The 22,271-nt window shown below is 32.4% G+C and overlaps 3 protein-coding genes across 7 annotated transcripts in view; all 3 read right to left on the bottom strand.

Moving 5' to 3' along the window:
• Positions 1-1,666: 1,666 nt before the first annotated feature.
• On the bottom strand, positions 1,667-3,832 carry LOC143068197 (uncharacterized). 2 transcript variants are annotated; one of them, XM_076242060.1, is made up of 4 exons: positions 3,730-3,832; positions 2,209-2,501; positions 2,026-2,148; positions 1,667-1,740 (listed from the first exon to the last, which is right to left on the bottom strand). In XM_076242060.1, the coding sequence occupies exons 2-4, from the start codon at positions 2,489-2,491 to the stop codon at positions 1,730-1,732; spliced, it is 417 nt and encodes a 138-aa protein (XP_076098175.1). In that variant the 5' UTR covers positions 2,492-2,501; positions 3,730-3,832; the 3' UTR covers positions 1,667-1,729. The 2 variants fall into 2 exon arrangements, with proteins under 2 accessions (XP_076098175.1, XP_076098174.1); XM_076242059.1 differs by having other exon boundaries at positions 2,026-2,501; positions 3,730-3,831.
• Positions 3,833-11,803: 7,971 nt separating this feature from the next.
• LOC143068199 (uncharacterized) lies at positions 11,804-14,074 on the bottom strand. Of its 2 annotated transcripts, XM_076242065.1 has the most exons (4): positions 13,970-14,074; positions 12,442-12,800; positions 12,355-12,405; positions 11,804-11,887 (listed from the first exon to the last, which is right to left on the bottom strand). In XM_076242065.1, exons 2-4 carry the CDS (start codon positions 12,788-12,790, stop codon positions 11,877-11,879), a joined length of 411 nt encoding a protein of 136 aa, XP_076098180.1. In that variant the 5' UTR covers positions 12,791-12,800; positions 13,970-14,074; the 3' UTR covers positions 11,804-11,876. The 2 variants fall into 2 exon arrangements, with proteins under 2 accessions (XP_076098180.1, XP_076098179.1); XM_076242064.1 differs by having other exon boundaries at positions 12,355-12,800.
• Positions 14,075-20,235: 6,161 nt separating this feature from the next.
• LOC143068198 (uncharacterized) overlaps positions 20,236-22,271 on the bottom strand; it is a 2,543-nt gene continuing 507 nt past the window's right edge. Inside the window, exons 2-4 of one of the 3 annotated variants that reach the window (XM_076242063.1) lie at positions 20,927-21,207; positions 20,759-20,839; positions 20,236-20,324 (exon numbers count right to left, since the gene is read on the bottom strand). In XM_076242063.1, coding sequence (XP_076098178.1) covers positions 20,314-20,324; positions 20,759-20,839; positions 20,927-21,197 — 363 coding nt within the window. In that variant the 5' untranslated portion in view covers positions 21,198-21,207 and the 3' untranslated portion in view covers positions 20,236-20,313. Of the gene's footprint in view, positions 20,325-20,758; positions 21,208-22,271 lie in introns of all 3 variants that reach the window. The other 2 variants (XM_076242062.1, XM_076242061.1) reach the window with 2 other exon arrangements.

A 22,271-nucleotide genomic window follows, 5' to 3' on the forward strand; every position in this document is an offset into this window, starting at 1 on the left:
GTAGTTCATCGGAAGGTACCAAGACCTTGTTGATAACTTTTCCGTATTAACTTCACAAATTATACACGAAATTCTGTATACTGACGTTGTTTATCATCTTAATAACGTGTTTATAATAGTATTCTTTTATTTGTTTTTATGAATATTACTTGTACTGTTATGTCTGTTTTTGGTACTATACATTTGACGTGTCTCTGTACTTATACATACCGTCATTTGGGTTATTGTGCTGTGGTGAATTTTTGAATTCTTCGTTTGAATTTTTTGCTAATGTGATTTGTCTATATGCCTTTTTTATGTTTCTATGTTACATATGACGTGACTCTGTACTTATACATCCCGTTATAGTAATATTGTGCTATGGTAAATTCTTGTATTCAAGTCTTTCATCTTTACCAATGTGCTCTGTCTGTATTCCTTTTTGTGTTTCTTTGTTACACATTTGTTTGATTATATATATATATATATAGTGATTAAGATTATAACTGCTTTTTGTTAATTTTTGAAATTTTAACTATTATGTTTGGTTTGTTCACACATCGTTGTCAATATAATGGAATTTTATGCGACTGTCGTACAAGTGAGAGGTTTAGCTAGCTTTAAAACAATGTTTAATCCACCATCTTCTAAATAAGAAAATGCATGTACCTAGTCAGGAATATAACAAATGTTATCCATTTGTTTGATATATGTTTGAGCTTTTGATTTTGCCATTTGATTAGAGACTTTCCGTTTTGAATTTTCCTCGGCATTCGCCTTTTTTGTGATTTTTCTTTTCAGTAGTGTTATCTTTTTGATATGCAGTACCAATTTCCCGAGCGCTTTAATGAGTACAAAACACCTGTGTTGTCGGTAAATTATAGCCTTATCATTTATTAACATAAATTGAAACTGCTCGAAATATATATATAAAAAAAAAGATGTGGTATGAATGGCAATGAGTCACCGTACGGCCTTCAGCAATGAGCAAAGCCCATAACGTATAATCAGTTATAACAGGCCCCCAGATTACAAATGTAAAACAATTCAAATGAAAAAACTAACGACCTAATTTATGTACACAAAAATAACAAAAAATCAAAAATGTAACACATAAAAAAACGACGGCAACTGAATTACAGGCTCCTGAATTGGGACAGGCAGATACATACTGAATGTTTCGGGGTTAAACATATAAGCGGGATGCAAAAGACTTTTGTGTAACAATGGACAGAGTTTTACATAGCTAAAGTTTACAGCGTAATATACTAGTGAACTTTTCCCCCCGATATAGGACAACGTGTATCAAAACATTATTTGGAGATGATATTGGAATTCATAAATCTACAAAATATCAAATTATAAACCGACTAAACTACGGAGGTTATGGACATTGTTAAAGTGCGCACAATATATTTTTTCTTTGCATGTACTTAGTGGGGCTCCTTACTAAACCATGGCAAAACACGAAAAATAACTAAAAGACACACTACAAAATTCTACAGAGAAAACTAGGGATCTAAGCAATACGAACCCCCCAAAAAACGGGGAGATTCTCATGTGGGCAAGGGTTAGCAAATCCAAAACAGGAAAAAATTATAAGTCGATATCAATTAAAAAAACACCATATGTAACTAGAAAATTGTGACTGCAGTTACCTTCTGTTTGAAAAAGTCAAGAAAACTGATTAAGTATCGGATGATTTATTTATTTTTATTGGCACTTTGGCTGGTTCTGAAAACTGGGTTCCTCAATACTGAGCTGAAAAATAAAATAATATGCGTTAAGATATTTACAGTAAAAACACGTGAAAGTTATATTGTTCCTGGGTTTTTCCAATATTCAATTATAGTTTGCATGCATTCCAAAGGAACCTGCTTAAAGTTAACCACAAAATGTGTTTTAAATGGTTTTTTTTATATCTAAATTCTATTTTTGTTACTGACCCGTATAAATAAAATACTAATCATATTACTGAAAAAGCTCTTACGAGTTAATGGAAATCAATTAGTTATTGATATACGTGTAAAGGCAACGCATACTAACCATATTTTCCTTTTCCAATGCTGATACCACCGCTGATACCACCGAATCCACCTCCGATACCGTGTCCGTATCCACCTCCGATACCGTATCCTAGTCCACCTCCGATACCGTATCCTTGTCCACCTCCGATACCGTATCCTTGCCCACCGTATCCTTTTCCGAATCCTTGACCACCTCCGATACCGTATCCTTTACCCCATCCTTGACCACCTCCGATACCGTATCCTTGTCCACCGTATCCTTTTCCCCATCCTTGACCACCTCCGATACCGTATCCTTGTCCACCGTATCCTTTTCCGAATCCTTGTCCACCTCCGATACCGTATCCACCGATTTGGATACCGCCGCCATATCCACCGCCGAATCCACCATCATATCCATCGTCAAATCCACCGCCATATCCACCTCCGTATCCAAAACCGAAAGCCATTGAGGCACAGAGAGCAAGAGCGACGAATCTAAGCATGGTGAGTGTTCTGAAAATATAAATAGACAAATGTTATAATGTGTTCTGTTTGTCCAATGCTTGAAGTTCTATTGAAAAGGGGTGTCGATGTCTTAAGCTACATGTATATCAAAATTATTAAAAAAAAAATATTTTGGTTTTTTTTAATGTTGCTAGTTTATCATTATTATTTATCTAATTTTATTTCTTATTCAGCTTTTCGTTTAATTTTTCCGAAGGGAATTCGACAATAATAACAGACTATATAATGTCTATACTCATTGTTTTATCTTCTAGTTGCTGACTTTCGGAGCCATTTAAAAGTTGACGTATTTAACACGAATTTGTCTTCATTTGATCGTATTGTCTCGATAACATTTACAAAAAATGTATTTTTTTCCTTAGATTGTATATCGTAAATTGCAATTAAAAATGGTCATAATTTAAGACAGAGCAAGACTATCTGATTGGAAAACAATCCCTTAGTACACGCCTACCGAATAATTGATACGGAATCTTTATGTTAATCAGTTTGCATGAATCTTTATGTTAATCAGTTTGCAAGATTACAACAGGCATATGACAGTTGATTTCCATTCGTTTGGTGTGTTTGCCATTAGATAAGGTACTTCCCGTTTTAAATTTGCCTTGGTGTTCGCTGTTTTTGTTATTTTACTCTTTCATAATTTAAAAGAAAATTATCTGACTTGATAAAAATAGTTCTGCAAAATTTTAGATTTGCTTAAAATTATTTATCGTGTACGATGAATATAATATTTGATATTGTTAGCGGTTATTTTGTTTTGTTTGATAATAGGACAAAGCTAGCAGAGGTAGACAAGAAAATGCTACATATATGATCAGTAAAAGTCTTATAACTGAATACTTTCCGTCAGATATGTAAAGAAATATACCTTATCTTTGAATTTGTAGTATTGTTTTAGCATGAAGTCGCGTTTTTTTTTTTATATTTAATTTCAGAATTATGGTTTTATCGTATAAAACGAATATTCAACTTTTTAGAATCAATAAAGTAATTGGAAAAATATATTTTACATTCACATATGGAACAATTTTGTTTTTGATACTTGTCTGAAAATGTTTGAAGAAAAACCAAGATAAATTACTGTTTTATCAAAAGTATTTATAATAAAATTGCCATTTGTATGGACAACTTTAGAATAACAAAAAAAATCGAAGAAAAACAAATTATGTGTTTTAAAAAAAACCCGTCAACCTTAATATTATAGTGTACTTACTTTGGTGGAGAGTTGAGATGTACTGCCCAATAAAGATTTTCGCCTGGGTTATATACCCATTATTTTCTACACCGATTGATGCATGTAACCATATTTCATGTAGCCATCAAGGTGGACAGCAAGGGTTGTCAGTTATGCAATATTGACACATGCATAACTGTCGCAACAAGCGAAGGATGGACACATGATCTTTGTTTTGTCATCCGAGTGTTATTAAGTTCATAATATACAAAACGACATGAGAAACGATAAACCATCAAGTTTGAACCCCTAATTGTTCTTTAATATAATATAGGAAAAATGTTAAATAATCCAAAGAAAAACATTATTGTGTTCAATAAATGCATGGGCATGCATATATAGTTAAAAAAAATCCTACCAAGTTGAAAAGTAAGAAAATACCGTGTTATTGAACATAAAGATCACATTTGTTTTATGGGAAAATAATGGCACAAATCGACACTAACTTTGAAAGATGAGAAACTGGAATTCAAAAAGCTACGAAGGGACTCGAAATTCGAATAAGACCATGTCTATGTTTAACATATATCGATTTTTGAAATATTTGGTAAATATTTTATTTTTTCAAATCAATAAAACGACGATTTAAAAATATCGCGTTTATGCCAGTAGTAAGTGGTTTTAAAAATAATACACTTGTTGGTTTAGGCTTGATACCGTGTATTCGTGGTGATGTTTGTTGTTCTACAACTTGAGAGTGTTTAATCTTCACTTGGTATTGTCCTCACCAATCTTTCTTTTATACAGATAAAGGAAGATATGGTACGAGTGCCAATGAGACAACTCTCCATCCAATTCACAGTTTATAAAAGTAAACCATTATAGGTCAAGGTACGGTCTTGGAAAATACTTTGACATTCATCACGTCTTTTGTAAACCAGTATATTATATAAAGAAAGAAAATGTGTTGATGTTCACAAAGCAGCAACCAACCGAACAATACAAAAAGACAGATATTTAGAGGTTACATATTGTTGTCGGCTTTTAAAAGATACATGTCAATAGCTATCCACGTTTTAAACTCCCGATAGTCTGGAGTCTAAATAAAAAGCAACTACTAATGATATTCCTGACTGTGGACGGGAAGTTATCAAACCTTTGAATAAAAAGTTAAAAATGATGAGTCAATAGATGATAGGAAGAGGTGGTATGAGTGCCAATGAGACAACTCTCCATCCAAGTAACAATTTGTAAAAGTAAACCATTATAGCTCAAGGTATAAAAACATATACTTGTTTGTTGTCCCCGAAAGAGAAAAATAGAGAAAGCAGGATTGAAAAATTATTTAATTTTTTTTTTAATTTCTTAAGACTATTACAGTGAAACGTTCTAGAATTTTAACGATATTTAACCAAAGCGTGCACAATTACAATAATGTCTATACAATGTAACATATGGCCTGACCATAGACTTTCATTAAAATAATAATGCAGACACAGCTTACGACAAAACACAGTTACAAGTAAAATCATATCAAGCGATATCGTATCAAAGTTTTTTTAGCAGTTATAAAAAATGTTATATAATCAACTGTTGATATATTTTTATTAATATTGTATCTACATTGTGCATTATATCAAATTCATTCGTAAAATGTATGCTTACCTGTGTTTGTTAATGTTTCTTTTAAATTTAGTCTAAGTCATTTCAATTGACATTTTATTGTGCGTCTTCTACTGTTGTAATGAGCAATTGCTATTTTAGGTTTGGTGAAGGTTGGCGCTAGTTAAAACGTTTAAACCCGTTGTATTTGTTTGCAGCTGTCCTAAGTCAGTGCTTGTCGTTTATTGATGTGGTGCATTAGTGTTTCTAGTTTTTCGTTTTTTTTTTTTTTATATAGAGATTTAGACCGTTGGTTCCCCTGTTTGAATTGTTTTACACTAGTCATGGTGGGCACTTGATAGCATACTGTTTGGTGTGAGCCAAGGCTCCGTGTCGAAGACCGTACTTTGATCTATAATTGTGACCGTACTTTGACCTAATAGTATAATTGTTAACTTTTTACACATTGTGACTTTCATTGAGAGTTGTCTCATTGGCACTCATACCACATCTTCTTATTTTTGTATTTTTTTGTTTTTATTTTATTTTTAATTTGAATGTGCCTTTAGTAACCTTTGCCTGTCTCTTTGGTAGTCACTTACTTATTGAATCCAATTTGGTGATGGAGACTGCACATATCTGTGAATTAAAAAATCGAAACGGCCTTACCTAAAAAAAATTTTTTTTTAGTCTTGTACCCACCATATTACCGGCTATCACACTAACTCGAATAATTCAAGCCCTTTCTGTGTCCGATTTTCTCCCACAAGAGGTTAATGTAGCCTTCGTAGATCAGTGGAATATAACGACTGAATTATTCGGGTTACTATCACACATGATTTGTGTCCTAGATTATCACCCAAAACAAATGTGTTTGCATTCGTGTGTACATTTTACTTTTGTCTTTCGTCTGAACGTAATTGCGATTCAATAGAGTTTGCCATCGTGTTCAGTAGATCTCTATTACCATTTGTGTTCATTCCCGATATAATGTAGGTTTCAATATATACAAAAAAGCACTGTTTTTGGGTTTTTTTTTTTGTTTTGGTGGTGGTGTTGGTGGAAAAGGGGTTGGGGTAAAAGGAGAAGGTTCACTAAGGGTTGAAATTTGCCCTTAATTTTTGATGGTTTTTTTTTAATCGGGCCAAAAAAATCAAATTTCACAAAATGAAAATTTCACTAGTGATAATACTATTAAGACAAAAACATATTTTGTTAGCACCTTCCTTTAAAATTTATGAAGTTATGATATAAAAAAGAAGATGTGGTATGATTGCCAATGAGACAACTGTCCACAAAAGACCAAAATGACACAAACATTAACAACTATAGGTCACCGTACGGCCTTCAACGATGAGCAAAGCCCATACCGCATAGTCAGCTATAAAAGGCCCCGATAAGACAATGTAAAACAATTCAAACGAGAAAACTCACGGCCTTATTTATGTTAAAAAAAAATGAACGAAAAACAAATATGTAACACATAAACAAACGACAACCACTGAATTACAGGCTGCTGACTTGGGACAGGGACATACATAAATAATGTGGCGGGGTTAAACATGTTAACGGGATCCAAACCCTCCCCCTAACCTGGGACAGTGGTATTACAGTACAACATAAGAAATAAACATTATTTGTATTATAGGTCAATTTTGTTTAAAAAAAAATCCATAATTTTAATACCTTTTGGCATAATTTTCTTTGTCCGCCATCCTCGATCTAAAAGCTTTTTACATTGATGAATTCTATATCATAATTGGAATCTTTTGGTTACAAAACATTTTGGATCGTAGGTGGCGGCCAATTTTTTCGTAAAGTTTTTAGGTTTGAAAATTGCACAAAAACATCATAATTATATAATTGACAAAATGTCCAAAATGGCCTTCCTTTGGAGAATATTATGTACTCTTCTGAAAAGAACTGATTTATTTAACATCAAGGCTTTTGGAATAGACCCCTTTACGAACCAAATTGTGATGTTTTGGTCTTTTTTGATAAAGCTGATATTTCAGGCCATTTTGTGGCATAAGTGAACCTTTTCCTTTGTTCTTTTCATGTTTTAGCATAAACGAAAAGTTCCCATTACAATGAGTTGACCAGTGTGCTCGAAGGCATAGTTGTTGAAAATTGGTAAATTACGGGAAATTGTATCATTCTGTTAAGTTTTGTGTAATAATGTGTGTAATACAATGTAAATAAACTCATCATAGATATCAGGACTAATTTTTGTATATAAGCCAGACGCGCGATTCGTCTACAAAAGACTCATCAGTGACGCTCGAATCCAAAGGCCAAATAAAGTACGAAGTTGAAGAGCATTCAGGACCAAAATTCCTAAAAGTTTTGCCAAATCCAGCTAAAGTAATCTATGCCTGAGGTAGAAAAGCCTTAGTATTTCAAAAATTCTAAATTCTGTAAACAGTTAATTTATAAATATAACCATATCAATGATAATTCATGTCAGCACAAGTAGTGCTGACTACTGGGCTGATGATACCCTCGGGGAAATAAATCTCCACCAGCAGTGGCATCGACCCCGTGGTTGTAAATAATACATTTTCAGTCAAAAAATTTTCTGTCAATACATAGCGAAACCTTACAGCTTTTAAGTTGACAAGCTTCTTATACCATTTTGTTTTTAAACGAAAGGAAACTATATTGGTTATTTCAAGTAAGATTTCAGTAAATTCACTTTTGCCATTTCAAAATGAGTTTTAATCAGTGTGGTTACCGAAATTTAAAAAAAAACTATTATCATAACCACATCGATTGAAGATTCTTTAATCTGCAGTTTTTCTTCTGCAAAAGTTTTACAAATCTGTAATGCAGTAAACCAATTTAACTTCTTCAGACATTGCAACAAAACCAACAACAATACATAAACGGATATTCAGTTTCATATTGGACAAATATAAGCCGGTGAGTCCAGTCAAATATCATTAACTTAAGATTATATAAAATAAATTTTGATGAAATATGAATTTGATGTTTTTGTTGAAAACTTTGTGGCTGATTTCTTTCCAGACAAACGACTGTGATGAGAAACTGTAAAACAGCCTTTAGACATAAACGGAGAAAACAAATGGAAATACTCAGTTGAACTGCGACCACAACCTAAGCGATACTATAAAATACATACATGTTTGACGGAGCATTGTTTGTTACAAATAGCGGTAACTTATCCATTTTCAAATTCATATTTATGACGATTGTGAAATTAGGAGTCATATCTATCAAAACAGGCAAATACTGTCTATGTTTTTTTTTATATTATACAGATCTACTTATGCGTTATACATTACGCTGAACATCCCTTTTACAATTCGGATAGACATATTCTACAAAATTGTTGATATTCTTGACTTAAAAGATCTGTCAGTTCTTTAATCAAGATGATGACATCGTTGAGAGTCGTTACTTGGAAGTATGAATCATAAAATGCAAACTCTAAATGCTGTTGTCTGGAGCCTCTTGATTTGCCTTATAATAGATTGTATGTTTAAACTATATTAAATTTCAATAATTATCTGTATAGCCACATATTTAATCTGAACTATTATTGTTCCTGCATGTTTGAAAATTGGTGAAGAATAGACTTTTTTTTTATTGTATTTTAATTTACCTTTAATTGTGTAACTATATAAATCCTTGTTTGATTGGATTTATACTTAGACGTTGTTTAGATTATGTAAATATGTTTGTTTTCTTTATGCTGTTCGTATAATATATATATATTGTATTTAATATTCTTATAGTTTGAGGAAATAAAAATAAACAATCAAATCAATTTAAACAAGGAATGGTGATTACCAGCATAGCACTCTTGCGTTGTCAGTTTATTTTCGATTTATGAGTTTGACTGTCTCTCTGGTATCTTTCGTCCCCCTTTTTTAATCTTATATATGTTCTGCAACATATATACAACTTATATAGCAAAGGTGATGGGGTTAACTCTTATATTCAAAATGTATATATTTATCTTTTCATACTAGAGATTCATTGAAAGAAAACTAATACAACTTTTTTTATAAAAGGGGATTGGGGTAAAATCTCGCAAAGTGCACATTTTATTTTAAATATTTATTGCATCAAACCAAATTAACTCTTTCCGATAAAAGTATGATGGTTAACTCAAAAAGAACTTCGAATCAAATAATTGTGTTGCAGCCAACCAAAGCTGCCCCCATGAACAAAGGTATGGAACAACTTGTGTCATATAAACATAATTTAGAAACGATATCGGGATTTATTATGTTGTATTCAATGAAATACCGAACATTTTCAAAAAAAAAAAACCCTGACAATTTCACTCTGCTGACGTCATACAACAATGGGTGTGTTGTCAAGATATTGGCGATGACGTTGCATCATTTATTAATTTATAAGTATCAACATTATGCCATATGTGATTAGAATAATAACTAATCGATGAATTAAAATATTTCAAAAAATATTCATCTCGTGATCGAAAAAAAAACCCCAACTGATAATTAGTGTAGCACATTGATTAGTTATTCAATAAATATAAAATTTATAAGTGCTAAGAGTAGCAGAAGATAACAAAGGGCCTATCAAAATTCATATATATAGAGAGAAAAAACCAAAAGCATGGCAAAGCACGAAAAATTACTAAAAGACAAACAGCAGTCTACAAAAGTCTACAACGAAAACTGATGAATTTGAAGGTTTAGGGCAATATGATCCTGCTCCACATGTGATATCAGTTGTGTTAAACAATTAAAGTATATGTTTAAAGCCAATAGTTCTAATTCAGTGATATCTTAACCAATAATAATGCTACATTTGTGTGTGTCTATTATTTCGTAAATATAAAATGTGTCTTCCTTGTCGGGAAATGTCCAATTTGTTTGTATTAGCTTTAAAAACAGGACAAAAAGCAAGTAAACTTCTTCTAAATGTGGAAAAATTAAAGAATTGTCTTCAGAAAAAAATATATGTACATAAGTTTTATGATGAAAACTGTCTATTGAGTTATAAAAAAACATATGCATCATTTTTTTTTTTTAATTTGAGGTTTCATGTGACTTTAAGTATGTTAAATTAACATTGAGTTAAAATCATATCCAATTGTACTGGTATTGGGGTTTGAGTCGTGGGCTGTTATGCTTGAGTTCGAATCCCAGCATAGACACATTTGTTGATAGTTAGTCTTTTCCGTATAAATAATAAATAAGTTTTATTGTGGCATTCACGCCAAAATATTACAAACCAAAGGAAACTGAAGCATGCAAAACAAAGAAACGAAAGCTAGGGTGATCTGGTAAAGGGGGGGGTCCGGCTCAGATATTTAGTGCAATTTTTAAAATTTTGATAAATATACAGCAAAAAATTACGTTTTTTTCTCAATTCATGACCATTTGATAAATATGAGTTATTTCTGAATAAAAAATGCATAAATTACATTATAATTACGGATACTTATAAAATACAGAAATTACAAATTATTTAACAAAAACAGTTTGTGTTTATCTTTTAAATGTTCACTAAATTGATTAAAATGATTGAAATAATCAGACATCACCACAAGAGAGCGCACTGATGGGTTAAGCCTATTTCGAATTATTATTATAGTTTGTTCTTATGTTGTACTGTCACACCACTGCCCCAGGTTAGGGGGATTGGGATCCCGCTAATATGTTTAACCCCGTAACATTCTGTATGTATGTGCCTGTCCCAAGTCAGGAGACTGTAAATCAGTGGTTGTTATTTGTTGTTGTGTTACGTATTTGTTTTTCGTTCCTTTTTTGTACATTAATTATGCCGTTAGTTTTCTCATTTGAGCTATTTTACATTTGTAATTTCTGGGCCTTTCATTGCTGCCTATGCGCTACTATGGGCTTTTCTTATTGTAAAAGCCTTACGGTGACCTATAGCTGTTAATTTCCGTGCCATTTGGTCTCTTGTGGAGAGTTGTCTCATTGGCAATCATACAACATGTTCTTTTTTATAATTTATATAAAATCACCTTTTCCTACCATCGAATACGGGTTTTGTTTATTTACTTTACATTTAAGCATACATTTGAAGGAGTAAAGTCTCTCATCAGTGTAATTTACTGCGATAGTTTTCGAAATATATAACTATAATGAAAGAAAGTGTTGTGGGATCAGATATGTGAAATAAAATTCTAATATAAAACATCTTCATGCTTTTTTTAATAAGTAGTCTATTTCAATATGTATATGCAGTTGTTTAATTTTCGTATGCTAGAGTGCGGAATTTAATTGATGGCATCTATAAAACATTGTTTAACCATGTAGTAGGTAAGTGTGGGTTTTTTTTTAAATTTGTTTCGATTTATTTTTGTACTTTCTTTACTTTCTGCTGTATTTTTCATAACATTGTCATAGATAACTGTTATTTTGATATTTTCGATAGTACAAATTGATTGACGATTCGTGGAAATACAGTTACATTGGAAACAAACAATTGTAGCAAGAACATATAGGTGCAGTAACCTTTTGTTTGAAAAAGACAAGAAAATATATAGGTTTCGGATGATTTATTTATGAAATTTTACTTTCATTGGCACTTTGGATTGGTTCTGAACACCGGATTCCTCAATATTGAGCTGAAATAGAAATAATAGTACAATAAGTTGCATGTAAAGGTTACGTCGGTTCTTGGTTTTTTTAAAATACATTTATATTTTGTTTAACAAATGTCATGATAAAGGTCAATCCAAAAATGTGCTTTGAAATCCATTATATAATTAACTGATCTTTTTTTTTATTTCTATAGGCCCAAATGCATAAGATACGTATCCAATTACTGGAATGTCTCTATTAAGCTAACGAAAATAAATTTACACGCGTTGAAGTCTCGAGTGTATATACATCAAATCAAATGATTGATATAAATGTACATGGTTTTACACAGTCATTTTGGGGGCCTTTTAATTTGCTGTTTGTTTGGACTTCGTGTTGGATACCGTACTTTGATCTATAATGGTTTACTTTTACTATTGTGGCTTGGATGGAAAGTTGTCTCATTAGCACTCATATCACATATCCTTATATCTATGTAACGCATACTAACCATATTTTCCTTTTCCGATGCTGATACCACCGTATCCTTTACCGTATCCACCTCCGATACCGTATCCACCTCCGATTCCGTATCCACCTCCAATACCGTATCCTTGTCCACCGTATCCTTTTCCGAATCCTTGTCCACCTCCGATACCGTATCCACCTCTGATACCGTATCCTTGTCCACCATATCCTTTTCCGAATCCTTGTCCGCCTCCGATACCGTATCCTTGTCCACCGTATCCTTTTCCCCATCCTTGACCACCTCCGATACCGTATCCACCAATTTGGATTTCGGCGCCATATCCACCACCGAATCCACCACCATATCCACCGTCGAAATCACCACCATATCCGCCGCCGAATCCACCGCCATATCCACCTCCGTATCCAAAACCGAAAGCCATTGAGGCACAGAGAGCAAGAGCGACGAATCTAAGCATGGTGAGTGTTCTGAAAATATAAATAGACAAATGTTATTATGTGTTCTGTTGGTTCCAATGCTTGAAATTATATTGAAAAGGGGATTGATACTGCAACTAGCTGTGTTTATTTCATAAATATAGTAACATAGCTATATTTTGTATAATATCAATTTCACCATGGAACCCTTTCTCCACAATCAGAGGTCCATTAAGGGATGAAAATAAGTTTGACATTTGTGTTACGATTAAAAAAGCTATCATTTAATTAATGTAAGTTGCAGTATAAAAACAGTATAAAGTCAATGTCATAAAAATATAAACTTGTTTTGTACTCGGCGCTAAACTGGGGAAGGGCTCGGTAGAACCTCGCTCTTCCCCAGTTTCTCAGCCTCATATAAAAACAGTTTATATATTCCTGACATTGACCTAATATCCTATATGTATTGTTCTGAAAATATACATAGAAGAATTTTACTAGTGCTCGTTTCAATGATTGAAATCATATTGAAAAGGGAGTGTGGATGTCTTTATTATATCTAAATTATTATTATATATTTTTTTTATATTGCTGTTCGTTTATTATTATTATGTATTTAATATTATTTCTAATTGATTTATTTATTAATTTAATTTTCGTAAAGGGAATTCGACAATGATAACAGTAAAAATTGAAAAATATCTGATTTAGTAAAACTAATTTTGCACAATTTTAAGTTTACCAAATCTATCTATCGTGTAAGCAGTTAATATGTATTGGTTGATAAAAGAATAAAAGTCAGCGGAGGTAGATATGAAAATACTGTATATGATCAGTAAAAACCAATAGCCAAGTACTTTCCGTGAGATATGAAATTAAATATACACTATCTTTCAAATCATATGTCTATTGTTTTTACCTGAAGTCACATTTTCAATCAAAATTTCAGAATTATGGTTTTATCATATATAATGAACATTCAACTTTATAGGATCAATATAATAATAAGAAAAATATTTTACATTCAGATATGGAATAATCTAAATTTAGACTTTTCTTATAAAGGTGAAAGGAAAACCAAGACAAATTACTGTTTTTTTTCGTATTATTTATATTAACATGACCATGTGTATGGACAACTTTAGAATAACATATAAATTAGAAGAACAAAAAATCGTGTACGTTTTAAAACACCAACCTTAATATTTTAGTGTACTTACTTTGGTGGAGTGCTGAGATGTACTGCCCAGTGAAGGTTTTTGCCAGGGTTTTATACCCATTATTTCTACACCCATTGATGCATGTAACAATATTTCATGTAGCCATAAATGTGAACAACAAGGGTTGTCAATTATGCAATACTGACACATGCATAACTGTCGCAACAAGCGAAGGGTGGTTTTGTTATTCGTGGGTTTTATTTTAATTTCATACTATATACATGTTCTATACGACAAAAGAAACAATAGGCAATCAAGTATGAACTCACATATTTGTTCTTAAGTATGATAGAATGGAAAACATGGTAAATAATCCAATGAAAACCATAATTGTACTCGTCAAATGCATTTAATTCAGAAAATCTGACCATGTTAATTTTAAAGTTCTAATATCGGTTTTTGACATTTTTGATCATTTCTTTTTCAAATCAATAAAATTACGAATTAAAATTTTAATGTTGCTTTTCAATTGTATGTACCGCCTCAATCTTTCTTTTATATATTGAAAATACTTTGCCATTTATCATGTCGTTTGTAAACCAATATATATGAATAAAACGATACAAACGGTTCAGCGCACACACGTTTAGATCATTGGTTTTTCTCACATACATTTGAAAACTTTGCATAAACTTTGACAAACTGTGTACTCTCGCTGAAAATGCGTCTTCAGTTTGTCGTTCGTCGTTTGTTAGTACAAACGCTGCGATTCTTTCTAACTTAAACATTTAAATAGCATAGTTAAACTAATGTAGATACAATGTTACGGAAGCATATTAGCGCCACACATGTTTTTTTTTATAATTTTCTTCATATCTTTGCGTTATAACGCAAACCTTTGGGATATTACGCAAACCTTTGCGATATAACGCAAACATTTGCGTTATATAGCAAACCTTCGCGAAATATCGCAAACATCTTGATTTCAATTATTCATTAAGTTTTGTATATATGCCCGTCTGTCATTAAATTTCTGTTGTGATTTAGTTAAGAATAGAACCATAAATACATGTACAAGGCAAGGTCATTATAATAAATATGCATAGGAATCAGAAAAGTATATATTTTTCTGTTCACGACGTACCTACGATAGACATTTAAACTGTGGGGTCACCAAAGGTTTCTTAACGCCTTTAATTATAAAATAATTAGAAAAATTAATCAGGAATAACCTTTATGTTTTGATTTATATAATTGATATAAATCAAAACATCGTGTTATTTCTGATTAATTTTTAGAATTACTTTATTAAGGTGTTAAGAACCTTTGGTGACCCCATAGTTTAAGTGTCTTTAAAAAGTACATAGTGAGCAGTGGTCGTTACATACAAACGTTCACATAAATTGTCCCCGTCAATGGATGAATTTAATGTGTCAATCAATGGCCACAGCCACACTGTTTTGAATTTCATTCTATATCTATTATCCTTCTCATTATTAGTTAAAAAGTAAAGCATTTTACTTTGCAATGAGTACAAAGAAGATAAATTTTAGTAAATGCAGCCTCCTCCATTAATAACTACTGCTTCCTTTGAATCTTAAATAAGAAATAAGATAAAAACAAAGGTTTGCGTTATTTCGCAAAGGTTTTCGTTATATTAATATAACGCAAATGTTGCGTTAGAACGCATTTATGCGTTTTTTCGCAAAAGTTTGCGTTATAACACAAAGGTTTGCGATATAACGCAAAGATAGGAAGAAAAATAAAAAAAATAAAATATGTGGTGCTAATACACTTCACAATGTAACTTATGGCCTGATCATTGAAAAACTTACAATAGAAAACCTAAACTTCATTATTATAATAATTCATCAGCAGACACAAAACACAGACAAAAGTAAACCAATATCAAGTGATATCGTATCAAAGATCTTTTAACAGCACTTCTATGTTGTCATGAATTATCATTGATATGGTCATAAATATAATTTAAATGTTAACAAAACTTTGAATTTTTGAAAAAAAATAAGGTTTTCTTACCTCAGGAATAGATTACCTTAGCTGTATTTGGCAAAAGTTTTATGAATTTTCGGTCCTCAATTCTCTTCAACATCATACTTTATTTTGCCTTTTTAGCTTATTTAGCTTTTTCTTTTTTTTATTATGTATCACTGATGAGTCTTTTGTAGATAATACGCGCGTCTGACGTAAATATAAAATTTCAATCCAGGTATCTATGATGAGTTTATTTAGCACTTATTTAAAAATTAAATCCAATTCCTTAGTTATATAATCAGCTGATATATAATAGTCATTCTTGTTTTAATTTTAATATGCCTTTGGTGTCTTGTGCATCTCTTTGAAGTCACTAACGTTATTCTGAACTGAACTTATTAGGATATAAACACTGAATGCAAATAGATTTGCAAAGACCAAAAATTGTTTTTAAAATCTTGTACACACCTTTTTAACGGCTATCGCACATGATTTGACTCCCAGATTATCTTATGTTTGTAGAATGGATTTTTTACTTTTAAGTTAGTCTGAATGTAATTGCATTCAAAAGAATTTTCCATCATGGTCAGCAGATCTGTGTCTATAGTATCGATATCCAGTGTGTTTATGGTATACAAAGATTCTTCTAGGCTTTTAAAATATGTTCTTTTAAAATTTTTACATAAATTGAAAGTTCCCATTATAGTTGAATTGACTTGTGTGCTCGAAAGCTTAGTTGCTGAAAATTGGTTAATTTCTGGGAATTGTTTTGTCAGCTTTATATTATGTGTGTATTATATACTTAAGTTGAAAAACATTTTTTTTTTGTTTACCGGCGATTTATCATCTATTATACCATATGTTATCGCTATTTTGTTCATATTTCCTTTGATCTTTTTTTTGTGATAATTTTGATATCATGCTTACTCGCTTGAGATGAAAAATTATCGCTAGGAACTAAGGAGGCACGTGGCGTTGCTAATGAAATTGACATGAAATTGACAACGTCGTCATAGGTAAAATAGCGATAAACAGATTAGCATTGGTCAGCTCAACTCGATTGCTTTTCTCGCTTTCGCCGTACGGCCGGCTCAAGCGAGAAAATCTATAATTACTTCTCATTTTAAATCTGTAATGCAGTAAACCAATATAACGTCGGACATTACATCAAACTAATGCAACTCATTTTAACAAAGGTTATACCCACAAAGAACTCTTAATTTTGCAGCAAACCAATACAGCTTCTTTAGGGAGATGAGGTTAACCTATACAAATCTTTTCATCCTAGATATTTAATACAGCTAAAACCAATACAACTTCTTTATGTTAGGGGATTTTGGTTAACCAATTCACTCATTTCGATAATGGTGTGCGGGTTTACTCATAACGTATATCGAAGTCCTGTATTGCAGTAAACCAAAACTACTCCTTTGTAACATGTATGGGAATACTCGTAGCAAATTAAATATAATTTACCCTTCTGGAGCACCTGAGATCACCACCGGTTTTTAGTGGAGTTTATGTTGCTCAGTCTTCAGTTTTCTATGTTGTCTTTTTCTTCTTTTTCTTCTTTTTTTTTTGCCATTGTGTTGTGTTTATTATTTGACTTATGAGTTTGAATGTCCCTTTAGTATCTTCCATCTCTCTTATGGAGTCGATGTCGTGATATATATATCTATATTTGAAAAAAGTAGCAGAGGATAACAACTTATATATAGTGGTAAAACCTGAGTGAGTAAGGGTAGTTGAATTCTGCTCCACAAGTAGTATCCTTCCTGTTAAACAAGGTAAATACACATAATAGTCATTATTCAATACGCGTAATACGGCGATGCAACAATCGAGAATTCTGCATTTGAATATTTATATGGTTTTATAAAAATGTGCATTGTCGGAATTTTTTTAATTTATTTGTACGAGCTTCAAAACAAGACGGAAAGCGAGGCTAGCCGAGTACAAAAAAAATATATTTTCAGCAATTACACCCGGAACTTGTAGCTTCTTTAAAAAATGCAAAACGCGAAGAGGACTCCAAAATTGATTGTTACGCAAAAAGAAATATCCATATGACTGCTTGCTCCAGATAGAAGCGGGGTAGCAGGGAATTATATATATAAAAAAAAACATATTTATGTTCTTGCTATTGGTACAATTTTTGTCTGATTGAGAGATAAATGTATACAATGCATGTCAGTAAAGACGTTCCAAAAATTATCAAAAGACGAAGTTTGGTTAAACGAAATACACAGTTAAACAAACATTACAGGGGAAGAAAAACACGTATTAGTGTAAACATTATTTTATTATGAATTATACGAAATACGATATATATTCACATTCACCAATAAAATTCAGAAACAAGCAACAAGTCCTTTTGTCTTCTTTTAACCATTATTGTTCCTATACGTCTACAGTAATTGTTCCTATACGTCTACAGTAATTATTGTTCCTAAACGTCTACAGTAATTATTGTTTCTATACGTCTACAGTAATTACTGTTTCTAAACGTCTACAGTAATTGAAATAAGCAAACATCGACCAAATATAATTTACATATAGATACAGCGGAAACATATTAAGAACTGCATATGGGTTCTACAACTATAATTCATTTATTTTGTTACGGCTCCTGATCCCAGTCTACCATTTATTTTGATTATCAAATCTTGCATATCTAGTCATCGTTTTAAAAAAGATTGTTTATGTAAAATTATGAATATTTTAGCTGATGGACGTTTCGTCCTCGAGGGTGTCAACAGCCCAGTAGTCAGTTACTCGGTGTAGACAAGAATATCAATTATATGGTCGGTTTTATAAATTGACTGTTTGAAAATTTTGAATCATTCAAAATACTAAGGATTTTCTTATCCCAGGCATAAATTACCTCAGCCGTATTTGTCACATTGAAATTTTGGTCTTCAATGCTCTACAACTTTATACTTGTTTGGCTTTTTAACAATTTTGTTCTGAGCGTCACTGATGAGTCTTATGCAGACGAAACGCGCGTCTGGCTTATCAAATTATAAGCCTGGTATCTATAATAAATATATAATTAGAATAGATTTGTTTTTTAGTAATTTGCATCCATTCTCAAATAAGTCAAGATTTATATGAATCAGTCTGAAAATTCTATAACGATAGTGACCCTTGCGAGTGTTCATCTTAGATACATAATTGGTCGTCAATTTAGTCTTATTACGGATAATGAGGTAGGTTAAAGGTCTCTAAGCTGAACAAAGTTGTGTCTTTCTTATTTTACTTCTAAATTAAAAGACATAGGTTTAGAATTATCTATGTCCTTAACCGAATAGTTTTTAATATGTAAAATTCGGCTGTGTTCAAGTTTCTGAAACTATTTTTCAGAATTGATTTTCATACACGTCTAAATGATACATTTGTGTAGCTCAAACTGCAATAACTTTAAATAGATAAAACGTCGTCGGTTCTATACACGGAATATATTATTATTATTTATATAGCTTCTGGAAAAGAGAAGCGAAAGACACCAAAGGGTCATTGAAACTCATAAGTTGAAAATAAATTGACATGTCGAAAATTAACACGACTATCAAACAAACAATAGTACACAAAACCCAACATAGATAACAAGGGACAAAGCAACAACGAACACCACGAAAAGCAAGGGATGATCTCAGCTGCTCCGGAATGGTAATCAGATCCTGTGCCACATGTGGCAACAATTGTGGAAGGGAGATACCACGTGAACACTGAACATGTTGGTCTGGACTATTTATATTTATCATAAGGCACGTTTAAACTTGGTTGGGGTCTCGCTAACATGTTTAACCCCGACACATTATGTATGGATGTCTGTTCCAATTCAGGAGTCTGTAATTCAGTGTTTGTCGTTGGTTGCTGTGTTACATATTTGTTTTTCGTTCATTTCTTTTTTACATTGATACGGATGATTTCGGGGCCTTTTATAGCTATCTATGCGCCAGTTTCGGCTTTAGTCATTGTTGAAGGCCGTACAGTGACCTATAACCGTTAATTTCTGTGCCAGTTGGGTTCTTGTGGAGAGTTGTTTTATTGGCAATCATACCACCCACTCTTTTTGTATATCTATGTAAAATGATTGTTTCCTACCATCGAATTTTTAGCAGATACGGTTTTTATTTACGTTACTTGAACATTTAGACATATATTTGAAGGAGCAAGTCTCTCATCAGCCTAACTTACTACCATAGTCTACTGACAGTAAAAATTGATTGGCGATTCGCGGACACAGTGAAAATTGAAACAAATCAAGTGTCAATCACATATACATGTAGTTGCAGTAACTTATTGTTGGAAAAAGAAATGATAACATATAGGTTTCGGATGATTTATTTATGATTCATATATTTTCATTTATTGGCACTTTGAATTTGTTCTGAATACTGGATTCCTCAATACTGAGCTGAAATAGAAACAATAGAAGTAAATATGTAGTAAAAAGTATGTGAAAGTTACGTCGGTTTTTATAATTTTTTTTCATATTCATTTATATTCTGTTAAATGCCATGATAAAGAAAATGCAACAATGTGCTTTGTAAGCCATTTTATAGTTATAATTAATATTTATTTTTACAGGCCCGTTTGCATAAAATACTTATCCAATTACTGGCGTGTCTCTATTGAGTAAATGAAATACATTTTCACGCGTTGAAGTATCGAGTGTAATCATGCAACCAAATGGTTGATATAGGTGTACATGGTTAAATACTAGTCATTTTGGGCCCTTTTTAGTTTGCTGTTCGGAGTGAGTCAAGGCAGCGTGTTGAAGACTTTGACCGTTAATAGTTTACTTTTATAAATATTACATCTACTTATATCTATGCAACGCATACTAACCATATTTCCCTTTTCCAATGCTGATACCATGGCTGATACCACCGTATCCTTTACCGTATCCACCTCCGATTCCGTATCCACCTCCAATACCGTATCCTTGTCCACCGAATCCTTTTCCGAATCCTTGACCACCTCCGATACCGTATCCACCTCCAATACCGTATCCACCTCCGATACCGTATCCTTGTCCACCGTATCCTTTTCCCCATCCTTGACCACCTCCGATACCGTATCCTTGTCCACCGTATCCTTTTCCGAATCCTTGACCACCTCCGATACCGTATCCACCGATGATTTGGATACCGCCGCCATATCCACCATCGAATCCACCACTATATCCACCGCCGTATCCACCATCATATCCACCGCCATATCCACCTCCGTATCCGAAACCGAAAGCCATTGAGGCACAGAGAGCAAGAGCGACGAATCTAAGCATGGTGAGTGTTCTGAAAATATAAATAGACAACTGTTATAATGCGTTTCTTTAATTGTTTCAATGATGGTGGGCGTAGGGCGTCTTTACTTATACAAAATATTTTAATTTCTTTTTTTTTGTTTTTTGTTTTTTTCATTTTTATTATGTTTACATTTTATTTCTTATCCAGTTTTTTATGTAATTTTCTTTAAGGTAATTCGACAATACTAATATACCGTCACATGTTTAATACTCTTTGTTTACTTTTCACTATTTGTTACTTGCTGACATTCGTTGCAATTTTAGATTGACATATTGAATATGAATTTGTCCTCAATTGACCGTGCTGTCTTATTGCCATTTAGGGAGCTACCATTTGATTTTTATGGGGGGGGGGGGGGGGGGGGGGAGGGCTAGGATGAAATTTGACAAAAAAAGGCAGGACAGGATTTTGAGTAAAAAAAAAAAGGCAGGATGAGTCACTGGGCAAAAAAAAAAAGGCAGGATGACAATTGTTGTAAAAAAAGTCAGGATAAGCTAAGAAAAAAAGGCAGGGCCGAATAGACTGAAAATAAAAAGGCAGGACAGAGATTACAAATTAAAAAAAAGGCAGGACACAATTTTTCATCCTAGCCCCCCCCCCCCCCCCCCCCCCCCCCCCCCCATAAAGATCAAATGGTAGCTCCCTTACTAGGTACATCTATTTTTTCATAGATCTTAAATCGTTGCACATTGAAAATATACCTTTAATTATTTTTAAAAGATGTTAAAAAGACTAAAACTCAGATTGAAAATACAATGATTCATTCCAATTTTAGCGATTCCTTATGTAAATCAGTTTGCAATACTGCGGATTCTTAATTTATCTACTGCTACAGTATGAAGATAATCAGTGGCTGGTATCGTTTTCATATTGAAAAGATGATCTATTATTTATGATATATAAATTATTTTATATTGCCGCTGTTAATATATATTGTATAAAAAAAGACAAAAGTCAGTGGTGACAGTATATATGGAAATACTGAATGATCAGTAAATGCCAAAAATAACTAAAAATGTAAAGAGACACTATCTATCTTTGTATAGGAAATT

Source organism: Mytilus galloprovincialis, chromosome 3 (genome assembly GCF_965363235.1).
Source record: "Mytilus galloprovincialis chromosome 3, xbMytGall1.hap1.1, whole genome shotgun sequence".
In the NCBI taxonomy this organism is placed as follows: domain Eukaryota; kingdom Metazoa; phylum Mollusca; class Bivalvia; order Mytilida; family Mytilidae; genus Mytilus; species Mytilus galloprovincialis.

What these genes read in the sequence shown, in the direction of transcription:
- LOC143068197 (XM_076242059.1), bottom strand. Translation starts at nt 2,491, where the DNA reads ATGCTTAGATTCGTCGCTCTTGCTCTCTGTGCCTCAATGGCTTTCGGT.
- LOC143068199 (XM_076242064.1), bottom strand. Translation starts at nt 12,790, where the DNA reads ATGCTTAGATTCGTCGCTCTTGCTCTCTGTGCCTCAATGGCTTTCGGT.